This window comes from Euprymna scolopes, chromosome 6 (genome assembly GCF_053919585.1).
Source record: "Euprymna scolopes isolate OS-2025 chromosome 6, ASM5391958v1, whole genome shotgun sequence".
NCBI classification, from domain to species: Eukaryota; Metazoa; Mollusca; class Cephalopoda; order Sepiida; family Sepiolidae; genus Euprymna; species Euprymna scolopes.
The window spans coordinates 88,843,859-88,855,481 of record NC_136487.1 but is presented as its reverse complement, the minus strand read 5'-3'; the positions used below and the strand labels follow the sequence as shown (position 1 = coordinate 88,855,481).

At 30.2% G+C, this 11,623-nt stretch overlaps 2 protein-coding genes across 2 annotated transcripts in view; one reads left to right on the top strand and one right to left on the bottom strand.

Annotated features, from left to right (window-relative positions):
• Positions 1-1,825: 1,825 nt before the first annotated feature.
• Positions 1,826-2,394, top strand: LOC145278198 (uncharacterized). Its single transcript, XM_080130484.1, has 2 exons — positions 1,826-1,853; positions 2,036-2,394. The coding sequence occupies exons 1-2, from the start codon at positions 1,826-1,828 to the stop codon at positions 2,392-2,394; spliced, it is 387 nt and encodes a 128-aa protein (XP_079986610.1).
• A 5,007-nt stretch (positions 2,395-7,401) lies between these two features.
• The window catches only part of LOC145277769 (uncharacterized), a 60,425-nt gene continuing 56,203 nt past the window's right edge, over positions 7,402-11,623 (bottom strand). Inside the window, exon 18 of the mRNA XM_080129514.1 lies at positions 7,402-7,708. Coding sequence (XP_079985640.1) covers positions 7,582-7,708 — 127 coding nt within the window. The 3' untranslated portion in view covers positions 7,402-7,581. The remainder of the gene's footprint in view (positions 7,709-11,623) is intronic.

The window sequence follows — 11,623 nt, the reverse complement described above, 5'->3', positions numbered from 1 at the left end:
TTTTAGAGCGAAGGATCATTTTTGCATGTAAGTTGAATGATGATTACCCACTTTTGAACCAAATAGTGTTTTAAGGACACATAAAAAAAGATTAATTTTGGCTATTTATTTAATTTCTTAGCAATTAATTTTTGATGTGTGCATGTTGTGAGAGGGAAGGAGAGACTATATTTTTTCTTGCCAAAAAAAAAAAAAAAAAAAAAAAAAAAAATGTTATAAATAAAAAAATAATTTCCTTTTGTGTTCTTTTTCCGGACCAATATTATGAATAAATAGTGTATAACTTCCCATCTCTGACATTCCACTAAAATAAATGCCCATCCAGCTACAATTTTTTTTATCTGCTTTGAACATGACATGCATGCCATGCCAGATCAAGGAGACATTTTATTTTCCTTCTGGGTCCGTGTTTTTTTTTTTTTTTTTTTTTTTTTAATTTTTTATGGGTCCTTCCCTCCTTGTCTCCCTGTCAAAATATGAGAACTTGAAATGGTTCTTTTCGTGATATGTTAGCCATTGGTCTCATCTGGTTATGTGCAGTGCATGTGCATATAGCTTCAGTCTTCTTGGGAACATTTTATACTCTCATGGTCGTTTTGCCTATTAAACTTATGCAATAAAAGAAAAAGAAATAAAACTACGGTTGTAAGGGAGACGATTCTTTTCATATTCATCAATTTAAAATAAAAGTTATTTCTCTTGCTACAATTGAGTTCTTTTCTGTGATTGGTTAAAAATGTTTCATAATATACGTTGTTTGAGCTGGACTAAATTTTTTATCTAAATTATAGCCGACTTGGAAGAGATGAATTTACATTGGTTTCTTTCCTTCTTCAAACTCTTCTTTCGTTTATTCTTTCTTTTTTTTAATTTAAATTAGGTACATGTTTACAGAACTATTATGCCAGCTAGCAGGGGACGCCCAACCTTGCCAGGTCATAAAATATGTTTAAATATATTTTGATTCATGCCGATTCCGTATTTATTATTACAGAGCCAATTCTCTATTGAATATTATATTGTACCTAATATATAATACTAAAAAAAAAAATGACTTGTGTGTCATCAGCTAGAATCAAAATTAAACCACTTGAATTTATGAATAAGTTTGCACATGTGCAAAAGTAATATAAAAATTCCACATTCCTATGTAATCACTAGAGCTATGACAACAGCATATTCTTTTTATTGCTTTGACTCTTGAGTGTGTATCCATTAATATGCTTTTATACAGTGATGTGCTTCTTGGTTGATTAACTGTGTGGGATATACATTCAAGAGTCAAAACAATGATAAGAATGTGCTGTTGTCATAGCCCTAGTAACCACCTTCATAATGTAAAATTTCATTTTTTTTTCGAAGGGAGAAACTGTGCAAAGGGTGTTATATGATAATTTATTTATTTTATTGTGTGTGTGTGTGTGTGTGTGTGTGTGTGCGAATATTTCGTTTTTATTGAAATACTTTTTGTGAGTGAATATTTCTTTTTTATTGAAATATTTTTAAGCAAAAATACTTTTTGTGTAAATAAAACACACTTAAACATCGCTGCCAACGAATTTAAACTAAAACAGGAAGTCCAGTTTGGTAAGCAGGTGGGACAATTGTACATTAGTAAGCGATTTTCAACTGGGTTGCCTATACGTCTTAATCGACCAAATTTTTGTTATCAAACAGTAACCATGGTTTAATTTTGTACAACTACCCAGAAAAGAGGCTACAGATGAAACAGGCATTGAGATAGTCACAGGTTTTACAAATCAGGCCATAAAAAAAAGAGGTAATACCGAAAGATTTGAAACTTAGTACAATTGTAAATTGTTACATGAGTAAAGAGGTAACACTTGATAGAGGTAATTACAGGTTCTGAAAATGATTGAGAAAATAACTGAGTAGCAAATAAAAAGTCAGATAAGCACAATTAAAATGCAGTTTGATTTTATGCCTGGGCAAAGTGTTACTAGCGCTATATTTACCTGAGATAAATGTAAGCAAAGTACCTTAATATAAACTTTTTTTTATTTTGCTTTTGTAGATCCAGAGAAAGCTTTTGACAGAGTACCAAAAGAGATTGCCTGGTGGACTTTGCATGAACTGGGAACCAATGAATGGTTGGTAAAGATTATTCAAGCAATGTATGGAAATGCTCAAAGTTGTGTTAGAATTAACAGCATATTTACTGACAGCTTAAATGATAGAGTAAAAGTATATCAGAGTTATGTACTAAGTCTGTTGCTTTTCATTTGTGTCTTTGAAGTATTGTCTAAAGAGTTTAATACAGGTTGTCCGGAAGAGATGCTGTATATTGTGGATTTAGTATTTGCTTGTGAAACAATGAAAAGTCTAAATGCTAAGTTAAAGATTTGGAGGAATGCTATTGAAGTCTGCGAGTGATTGTTACCAAGACGAAAATGATGATCAGTATTTGGAGTGTTGAAAAGCCCAGAGAACGAAGAAAGTTCCCCTACTCAGTAAAAAGGTGCAACGCTATTTTTTTGTGGCATTTGTAACTGTTGGATACGCAATAAGTATGATGAGATGATTGATAGCTTGATAACCAATTTGTGTGCAAGAAATGTAAGACTCTGGAGACGGATGAGAACGCAGATGTGGAGAAAGTATGTCTGGATGGCAGAGCTGTTGAGAAATTTTGTTATTTTGGTGATATCATTGGAGCATATTGGAGTACTAGTGTGATTGCAAGAGTTAGAAATGGATAGATTAAATTCTGCCATTACTAACCAGCAGAGCGTTACCACAGTCGACTAAGGTAAGAATCTATTGATATGTGTACAGAGTGATCATTTATGGAAGTGAAACCTGGCCAGTCAGAATATAGAACATGTTTTGCATAGATAGAAATGATATGAGAATGACACAATGGATGTGCAATGTGACTGTTAAAGACAGGCTTAGATTTGATGACCTCAGAGGAAGATTAAATCTTACTAGGATAGAGTGTGCAGAAAAGATTTTAATGATATAGTCACATTGATAGAAGATATGGAAGTTATTGGGTTATTAGATGTAGAAGAGGTGCGGTAGCAACTTCAGTTCAACAGAAGAAGGCCAAAAAAAAAAAAAAACGTAAAGAAATGATAAGGAATTGAGAGAAAAGCTGGCTAGAGACAAGTTAGTTTGACAATCAATTTCTACAAACTCTCTAATATACGTTAATATTTAAAACAGACATTAAACATGATTTATTTCTGAGAAAATCCTTTGATATTAAATATGAAATATTAAAATTCTATTGTATTGTTTAGTCCACATTTTTCATTCATCTATCAGCATATATATATATCTATAAAAGTGAACGTGTCTGTCTGTCTGTGTGTGTGTGTGTGTACATTTCCCTACGCAATAACTCTGTCAATTTTTAGTCTATAGACTCGAAATTTGAAATACTGGGTACTGAGATTTTGGAAAATCGATGTGACGGGTGTCAGCCAGAAATTTGGCTGTTAAGGGGTCAAATTTCAATGATTTGACCTTTAAGAACTCTACCAAACTCCTCTGACAATTTTGGGTCTAGACACTTGAAATTTTAGATATAGGTTCCTTGAACCTGGATCTAACTTAATAAAGTGATTTGAGCCCGAAACAATAAATTTTAAGGGGTCATAATAGGGGTCAAAGTTTAAAAAAATTAACCATTTTTTTTTCTTTTTTTGCACAGCATACACCTCCAAACACCCGAGCAACGCCGGGCACCCCTGCTAGTATATATATATATATATATATATATAAGAGAAAGAAAATTAAAACTAAGTTGAACTTTACAATCAAAATTTATTGTTCGACTGAATACTTCAAAAAACAATTTACAAAGTCCTTATTCTGCAGTTTCAAAGAATGCTATTGTTATTCTTCTCAGAGGACATAAAGAAATCAGCAAATTATATTCGTAGCAATGCTAGAATTTGCTAGTTAAGGCATTAAGTGAAACTGCAATTTATTGTAGTTATAAATTGCCAAAAAAAAAAAAAAAAAAAAAAAAAGCGAAAAAATGTTGGCTATGTAAAAAACTATATATATATATATATATATATATATATATATATATATATATATATAAAAAAACAAAAATCGCACAATAAATAAGCTGAAATAAGCTTGCATGAAACTCAAGTTGATCCCAAATACAAAATAGTTCTTTAGAGAGAATATATTCCAAAATAAGTCCTTCATGTATTTTTAATTTTCAATTTATTTTTAACTAACTTTTTTGGATTTCACTATAACTATATAACACCTTGGATTGCAAATGATTCATTTTTGACTTTATGGAGTACAATTTAATTGTTGGTCTTTACAATAATTCATTCACATGTCAGATTACATTTCTTCATTGTGGACCTTCATTGATTGTTTTATTTTACAAATTTAACTGATTTTTTTTTTTAGATCGCATTATAATCCATTTACAACTTAGTGGGGCAGATTGCTGAAACAATCTTTCACTTGATGATACAAGCACCAAAATTGAAAATTGTTAGGTTTGCTTCTGCAGCCCTCTTGAAAACTGGCAGCCATCTTGAATTTTCTGATGGCTAACGTTCTTTTCTTAAAATGTATGTTCTGAACGGCATTTGTGCCAGTTTTGGTGCTTTTATCACTAAGTGAAAGATTTTTTATGGAATATTGAGATAACCTGCCCATAACTGGATTCCATATTCTCCCTTTCAGGCTTTACATATTAAGTTTAATTAATTGATTGACTAGGTAATTAGTTAATTGATTAATTTTTTAATCTTTTATTCAATTGAAAATTATTTTTAGTTCACAAAAAGATTTTATTTTAATATTTTTTTTTATTAATGTTTATTCTCTGATAAAAAGTGTATATCTTTGAAAATCCATGGATTAAGGATTATTCTTCATTTTGATTCTTTGTTTGAATATTTGATGGATTGATAAATACTGTAATTTATTCAATTTTTATTTTCATCATTCAATTTTTCTTGTTTTATATGCGTGTGTGTGTGTGAGAGAGAGAGAATAAAGAAATATTAAGTTTGTCAACATTTAATGACAAATTTCCCTTCAGTTCAACAAAAAAAAAAAAAAAAAAAGCATCTTTTGTACAAAATTTATAATTTATGTCAACAAAATTCAGCTTACATTTAATAGCCACAAATTTACAAGTTATCAAAATACAACCTATTCTCAAACATTTCAACCAAACACACAACATAAAAAAAATCAAATGTTTCCGAATTTTTCAGATGAGGATTGATAATTTGTATTATTCAGTCTAACTATTGTTCTCATCTTGAGTGATATTCTCACATTTCAATCAATGTAACCATGACATTCCTTTAAGTATATCTTGTTGAATCTAGTGAATTTTTCTGTTGAATTTGGGAATCTGTACACACCTTTGGCATAGCAGATAAAGTATGAAAGTTGAAGATTGAATCCTTGATACGGTTGATACTAACATAATTGCAAATTACTTAAGACTTCTACCCAAGAGCATGCTACTCTCTTGGATTAAATAAAGGGTTTCATTTGAAATTTAGTACAGATTCCTGAGTTTGACAAGATAAACCTGATGATTGAAGGTTCATTCATTCAATTATGTTCTGCCTGGTACAGACACTGACAGCTATGACTCTCCATCAATCTCTCCCTGAAGGCATTCATGAATTCATTGTTGCTCATCATTCACAACTCCATTCACATCGTTTTTTCTCAGAAGTATTTTTAACTAGCATGGATGCCCGGAGGTGTGTGTGTTGAGCAAAAAAAAAAAAAAAAAAAAAAAAAAAAAAAAAGTGGTAGTAGGAAGGCAGGCTCGAACCCGTATCGCGAAGGAGGAAAAGAACGAGAAAAAAATGTGACGTCTTTGCTGTTACGACCACCGTCAAACCGGAAGTGACATAGGTTTAAATTAAGGCTAGACAATCGAAAAGAGGGGATGACTTTCGAAAATATTAGCGAAAAAAGCGACCCGTCCCTGTAGAAAAGTGCCCAGTTGAGGGTGAAGAAATTAATGTTTTTAGCCAATTTTTCGTCTGAAGGGTCGAGCTTCAAAATGATACTGATCTTGTGAAAATCCGTCATCTCTATCAAAAGTTTTAAGCAAACATGCAAACATACATACATTTATATATTGGTAGCTCAAATTTTTGACTCAAACCAATTAAAAAGCTTGCCCTATCTCTGAATACCCTTTATGTACAATTTCAAATGTTTAGACCAGAAATTGTAATTTAGTAGAGACCGTAGAGGTCAATTTTTTTTTAAATTTGACCCCTATTATGACCCCTTAACATTTATTGCTTTGGGCTCAAATCAAGTTATTAAGTTAGATCCATGTCCAAGGAACCTATATCTAAAATTTCAAGTATTTATACCCAAAATTAGCAGAGGAGTTTGGTAGAGTTCTCAAAGGTCAAATCGTTGAACTTTGACCCCTTAACAGCCAAATTTCTGGATGAAAATGGATTACAAAAATTTTCCCAAATCTCAATACCCTGTATATCAAATTTTGAGTCTGTAGACTGAACATTGACAGTTATTGCACAGGTAAATGTACACAGGCAGAGACAGACAGACAGACACTTTCACTTTTATAGATATGATTGTTGGGACAATGAATTGGAAAAATCAGAACTTTTGGGGGGTATCCAAATCGGAAAAATGTATGCCTATTTTCTGATGCCAAAATCGATTCTTTTAATTGCCTTTTTTATTTGATTTTGTTTAAAGCAAAATCTTCCACTGCTAATATGATAATAATGATAGAATAATAAATATTTATTGATTTTAAATTATCAGTAAAACTAAAATCTAGAGATCACTTCCCCACAAATCTATTTTTATGTTTAAGAAAATATCTGCACATTCAACATGTGCTTTTATGGTAATCGGGAATAAATAACTTTATTGTTAAATATTTAAAGATTTATAAAGAATTGGAATCAGGAAAAATTTTGAAATCCTTCCATTATATATTTCTTTTTTTTCATTTGGAGAGTGATAATTTTCAGAGAATGATCAGTCATCAGTCAGTTACAAAATGCCAAATCTGGTAGAAATTCACTAATTAATAAATAGAAAAATTAGCATAATTTTCAAAATATTTCTTCAAATTCCACAAAAATCAAGGAAATAAGGCACCTTGTTATGCTCTTCCAATGTACCAAATTTCACTTCTCTGCATTTCATAGCAATTTCAAAATTAAAAAAATAATGACCTGCAATATAGCGACACACAGGGTTTATTGAAATGTATTTCTAAAAACAACCAACCAACCATCTTTTCTGGTATGAGTTAGTAGTGTGATCAGCTAAGTTTCAAAACACGTTTTATAATAAACATGCAGTATTTATCGATTTTCAATATAAACACTGTTCTATGATTTTACAATCTATCAAGAGTAAAAACCATAATTCTTAATATTTTGTTTTTATTGAACAAATTTTTGATATTTCACAGCATAATTTTATGGTGTTTTATTTAAAAAAAAAATAATAAAATAAAAGAGCATTACAAACAATTTATAATAAAAGAATTCCTTAAGTTTATTTTTCTTTGTGCATGAAAAATCAAGATTGCAAAAATTTAATGTTTCATTTGACATCAGCCTGGATTTTACGGAGTTGAGTTGAAGCAACTGTCCATCTTTCTTTCCACTGGTCAAAGGTCAAGTCATTTACCTTAATCCAAGGTACACAATATTGGGCAGGTTGATGTTCCCTGTGAAAAGAGAAAGAGAGAGAGATTATGAATATAAAATTAAGTGCAAATTTTTAATATGTTAGATATAACATATAAAGTTATCTTGTCGGATTTTCAAAATCAGACCCAAATAACATATATACTGACAAATCAAACTTTGTTTCTTAATAGCCAATTTTCATTTGTTATTGGCAATATAATAACGTACTTAGCTACAAAAGAATTATTTAGTCCACTCCAAACAACTGCTAATATGGAACATTTTTAAGTAATCATATAAAAATAAAAATCGACAAGGGATAACTCGCTTTGATTGAAGAATACATGTTTTTTATTGATGCACAAGTGAAACATGGCAATTCAAAATAACAGGAAAACATGAATATATTTAGCAATGAAAAATATTAGTGTACATAAAAAAAAATCACAGAAAATAAACGAGTAGAATTATAATTAAACTCCGTAAACTCCAAACAGCATTCATCTCATATAAGTGTGTTATAGAAATTTTTCTCCCTTCTTTTAAAATAAAAACCACACATTGGCTTGTCATTTGGAGTTCATGGATTCCAAATAGTAAAATTAATTTTTTATTAAAGTTCTACTCAATAATGTTCAATAATTTTGGGTACATACACTAATATTTTTCACTGATAAATATATTAAGAAGTTTTATTTTTAATTGCCATATTTCACTTTGATCTCAAAATAAATAAACACTGAAGAATATAATAGTTTTCTGATTCTTCTTCGTTATTGTAGCAAAATTTGAAAAGTATTACATTTTTAGTGAAACCAATGGTATTTACTATTGATGGGAAGATTCCAATATTTTTCCCAATTCTGATACAATTACCGATTCTCTACTAAAATTCCGATTCCAATACAATTATCGATCCCTATTCTTTATAAATCTCTAAACATCTAATTATAAAATTGTTAACCCCCCCCCCCGATTACTATAAAAACAGGTGAAATGTGCAAATATTTTCTCAAACGTAAAAACACACTTGTGGTGGGTGTGTTATGTAATGGATGGCTGGGACCATCCTATCTTCTTTAAAAAAAAAGATAAAAGATTTGAAAGGTGGCCATCGAATATCGATTGTCCACCAGTCGAAGCGGCAAAAATAATTACATCGTAAACAGAGAAATCGGACGACAATGTTTTTGTTTACAAAAGTGAAGGTTGTGGGGGAGACGCATTTTTGGCTGAAACGTGACATTCCTTGCACTGCAATGTAAGAACGGAATGTCATATGAAGCTAGCATGAGTTTGGCGACGTACGTGTATAAATAAATTCAATAGTCGGTCAGCTAAAGAGAAATGGGTTACGATGTCTCTGGGTCAGATGCAGCAATGCATGTGTACAACGAAAACTGAGAAACGTGACCAGGAAATGCGTGATCCATTATCGATAACAGAGTTGATCGACCAGTGGCGTGGAAAATTACCAAGCAAAAAAACTCATGCCAATATAAAGAGGTGATTTTTGGAGTCCAGCAGACGGAGAGAAGGAGAGAGAGACGCCGATAGATGAGACGTGCGTTGTCGAGAGCATAACGTTTCCCCCCCTCTCCATCCCTGAAACAGAAAAGTAAGCCGCACCGTTAAATTGTGAACTGTTAAAAATCTCTATGTACAGAACGAGAAAAATATTTCTAACACAAAATATATTTTTATACAAAAAGCCAGCGTGTCTTACGTCTTAATTGGAGTGCTGAGTTACGTCTGATTTTTGTGTGCATGTTAATTTTCTTTCAGCCGGCAACGTTGTTATGACAAGCGGTTGACAGCTGACGACAAGAAAAAAAATGCACGGTCAAGGGGGAAATAACTGCTGTCTTGGCCGTTACTATGGCACCCAAAGTCCTAAACAAACTAGACGATCAATAAAAGTCGGCTGCTAGGTTTTGTTGCAGCGGGGAACTTACTAACTACGACCGTTCCCAACCTGAGGTCCTTGCGCAACGTAACAGGTGTACGTGTGAGCTCTTGATTTTAGCTTTACTGGTAGTTTAAAATAAATATTTTATTATTACTACTAGTTACTGTTAGTTAAAAATAAATATTTTATTATTACTACTAGTTACTGGTAGTTTAAAATAAATATTTTATTATTACTACTAGTTACTGGTAGTTTAAAATAAACATTTTATTATTACTGCTAGTTACTGGTAGTTTAAAATAAACATTTTATTATTACTACTAGTTACTGGTAGTTAAAAATAAATATTTTATTACTACTAGTTACTGGTAGTTTAAAATAAATATTTTATTATTACTACTAGTTACTGGTAGTTTAAAATAAATATTTAATTATTACTACAAGTTACTGGTAGTTTAAAATAAATATTTTATTATTACTAGTTACTGGTAGTTTAAAATAAATATTTAATTATTACTACAAGTTACTGGTAGTTTAAAATAAATATTTTATTACTACTAGTTACTGGTAGTTTAAAATAAATATTTAATTATTACTACAAGTTACTGGTAGTTTAAAATAAATATTTAATTATTACTACAAGTTACTGGTAGTTTAAAATAAATATTTTATTACTACTAGTTACTGGTAGTTTAAAATAAATATTTTATTACTACTAGTTACTGGTAGTTTAAAATAAATATTTAATTATTACTACAAGTTACTGGTAGTTTAAAATAAATATTTTATTATTACTAGTTACTGGTAGTTTAAAATAAATATTTAATTATTACTACTAGTTACTGGTAGTTTAAAATAAATATTTTATTATTACTACTAGCAGTAGAAAAGTTTGTTTTAAACAAAATCAAATAAAAAAGATAAAGGAAAGTTTGGGCATCAGAAAATAGACACAGGTTTTTCTGATTCCTGACATGACACTACTGAAGTGTCATGTCACAGTAATGAACATATCTCAAAATTATGAAAACAATAAGGTAGAAAATTAATTATTAATGAAAATAGTTTTAAAAGACAATTAGTGAAAATTGAGTTTTGCAAAAAATAAATAAAAAAATAAAATAAAATAAAACAGAGTTTGAATTGTAACAAAAGGGAGTTAAATCTTTTCGAAAAACTGAAAATCTTTGGACAATTTAGCAAAACTTAATTTTCACTAATTATTTTCAAAAATTGTTTTCATTAATATTTAAGTTTGTGCCTTATTGGTTTTTGTAATTTTGGGATAAGTTCATTACTGCGACATGACAATTCAGTAGAGAGCATTGATTTCACTTGAAATTCGATATTTTGATTTTTAATTTTGCTACACTAATGAAGAACCAGTTTTCTACCTTAAAATATGCAAATAAAAAAACTTCAGTGCATCCCGGGCGACACTAGGTTATGTACAGTAGTTCAACATAATTTTATGATAATGGAAGTTTGGTATCTGTAAAACATTAGTTTTTTTGCCAGACTAGGTTTATCTGAATGGTTAAAAACTTTTAAATCTTCCGGACTGGGTGTTCAAAATTACCTAGAAAACCAATGGGATCCACATGGACTCCATTCTTTCGAGACAGATAAATGCATAATATATGAATACATCTGTATTTTTCAGGCATTTTGTGATGAAATTCTATACTGCTTTTGTTTTTATTGTAACATTTTTTCTAATATGCATGTACAAAATGTAAAAATATTGAAAAGTGTCTTTATTTAAAAAAAATTACGATGAAGCAAGTGTTAATAACTATAAATAAGTAAATGTTAAAACAAAGACACTTATTAATTTTTGTTTTCTTTGACACAAACCAAATTACATATCAATTGAATTTGATGAGCAATCTTTGGAAAACAAAGTTTCTAGAAAACAAAATAGAAATGAATACACAGAGACACAGTGGGGTTTCTAAGGACTTGAGAGGTATATTTTTTGGTTGTAATTTCATTGAAATTAATTATCCGAAATCATTAATAGTTGTGAATATCCATAAACAAC

Excerpts from the sequence above, each read along its gene's own strand:
- LOC145278198 (XM_080130484.1), top strand. The coding sequence starts at position 1,826 with ATGAGTAAAGAGGTAACACTTGATAGAG. Across the intron at positions 1,854-2,035 it reads AGAGGTAACACTTGATAGAG|ATCCAGAGAAAGCTTTTGAC; the intron begins GTAATTACAGGT and ends TTGCTTTTGTAG.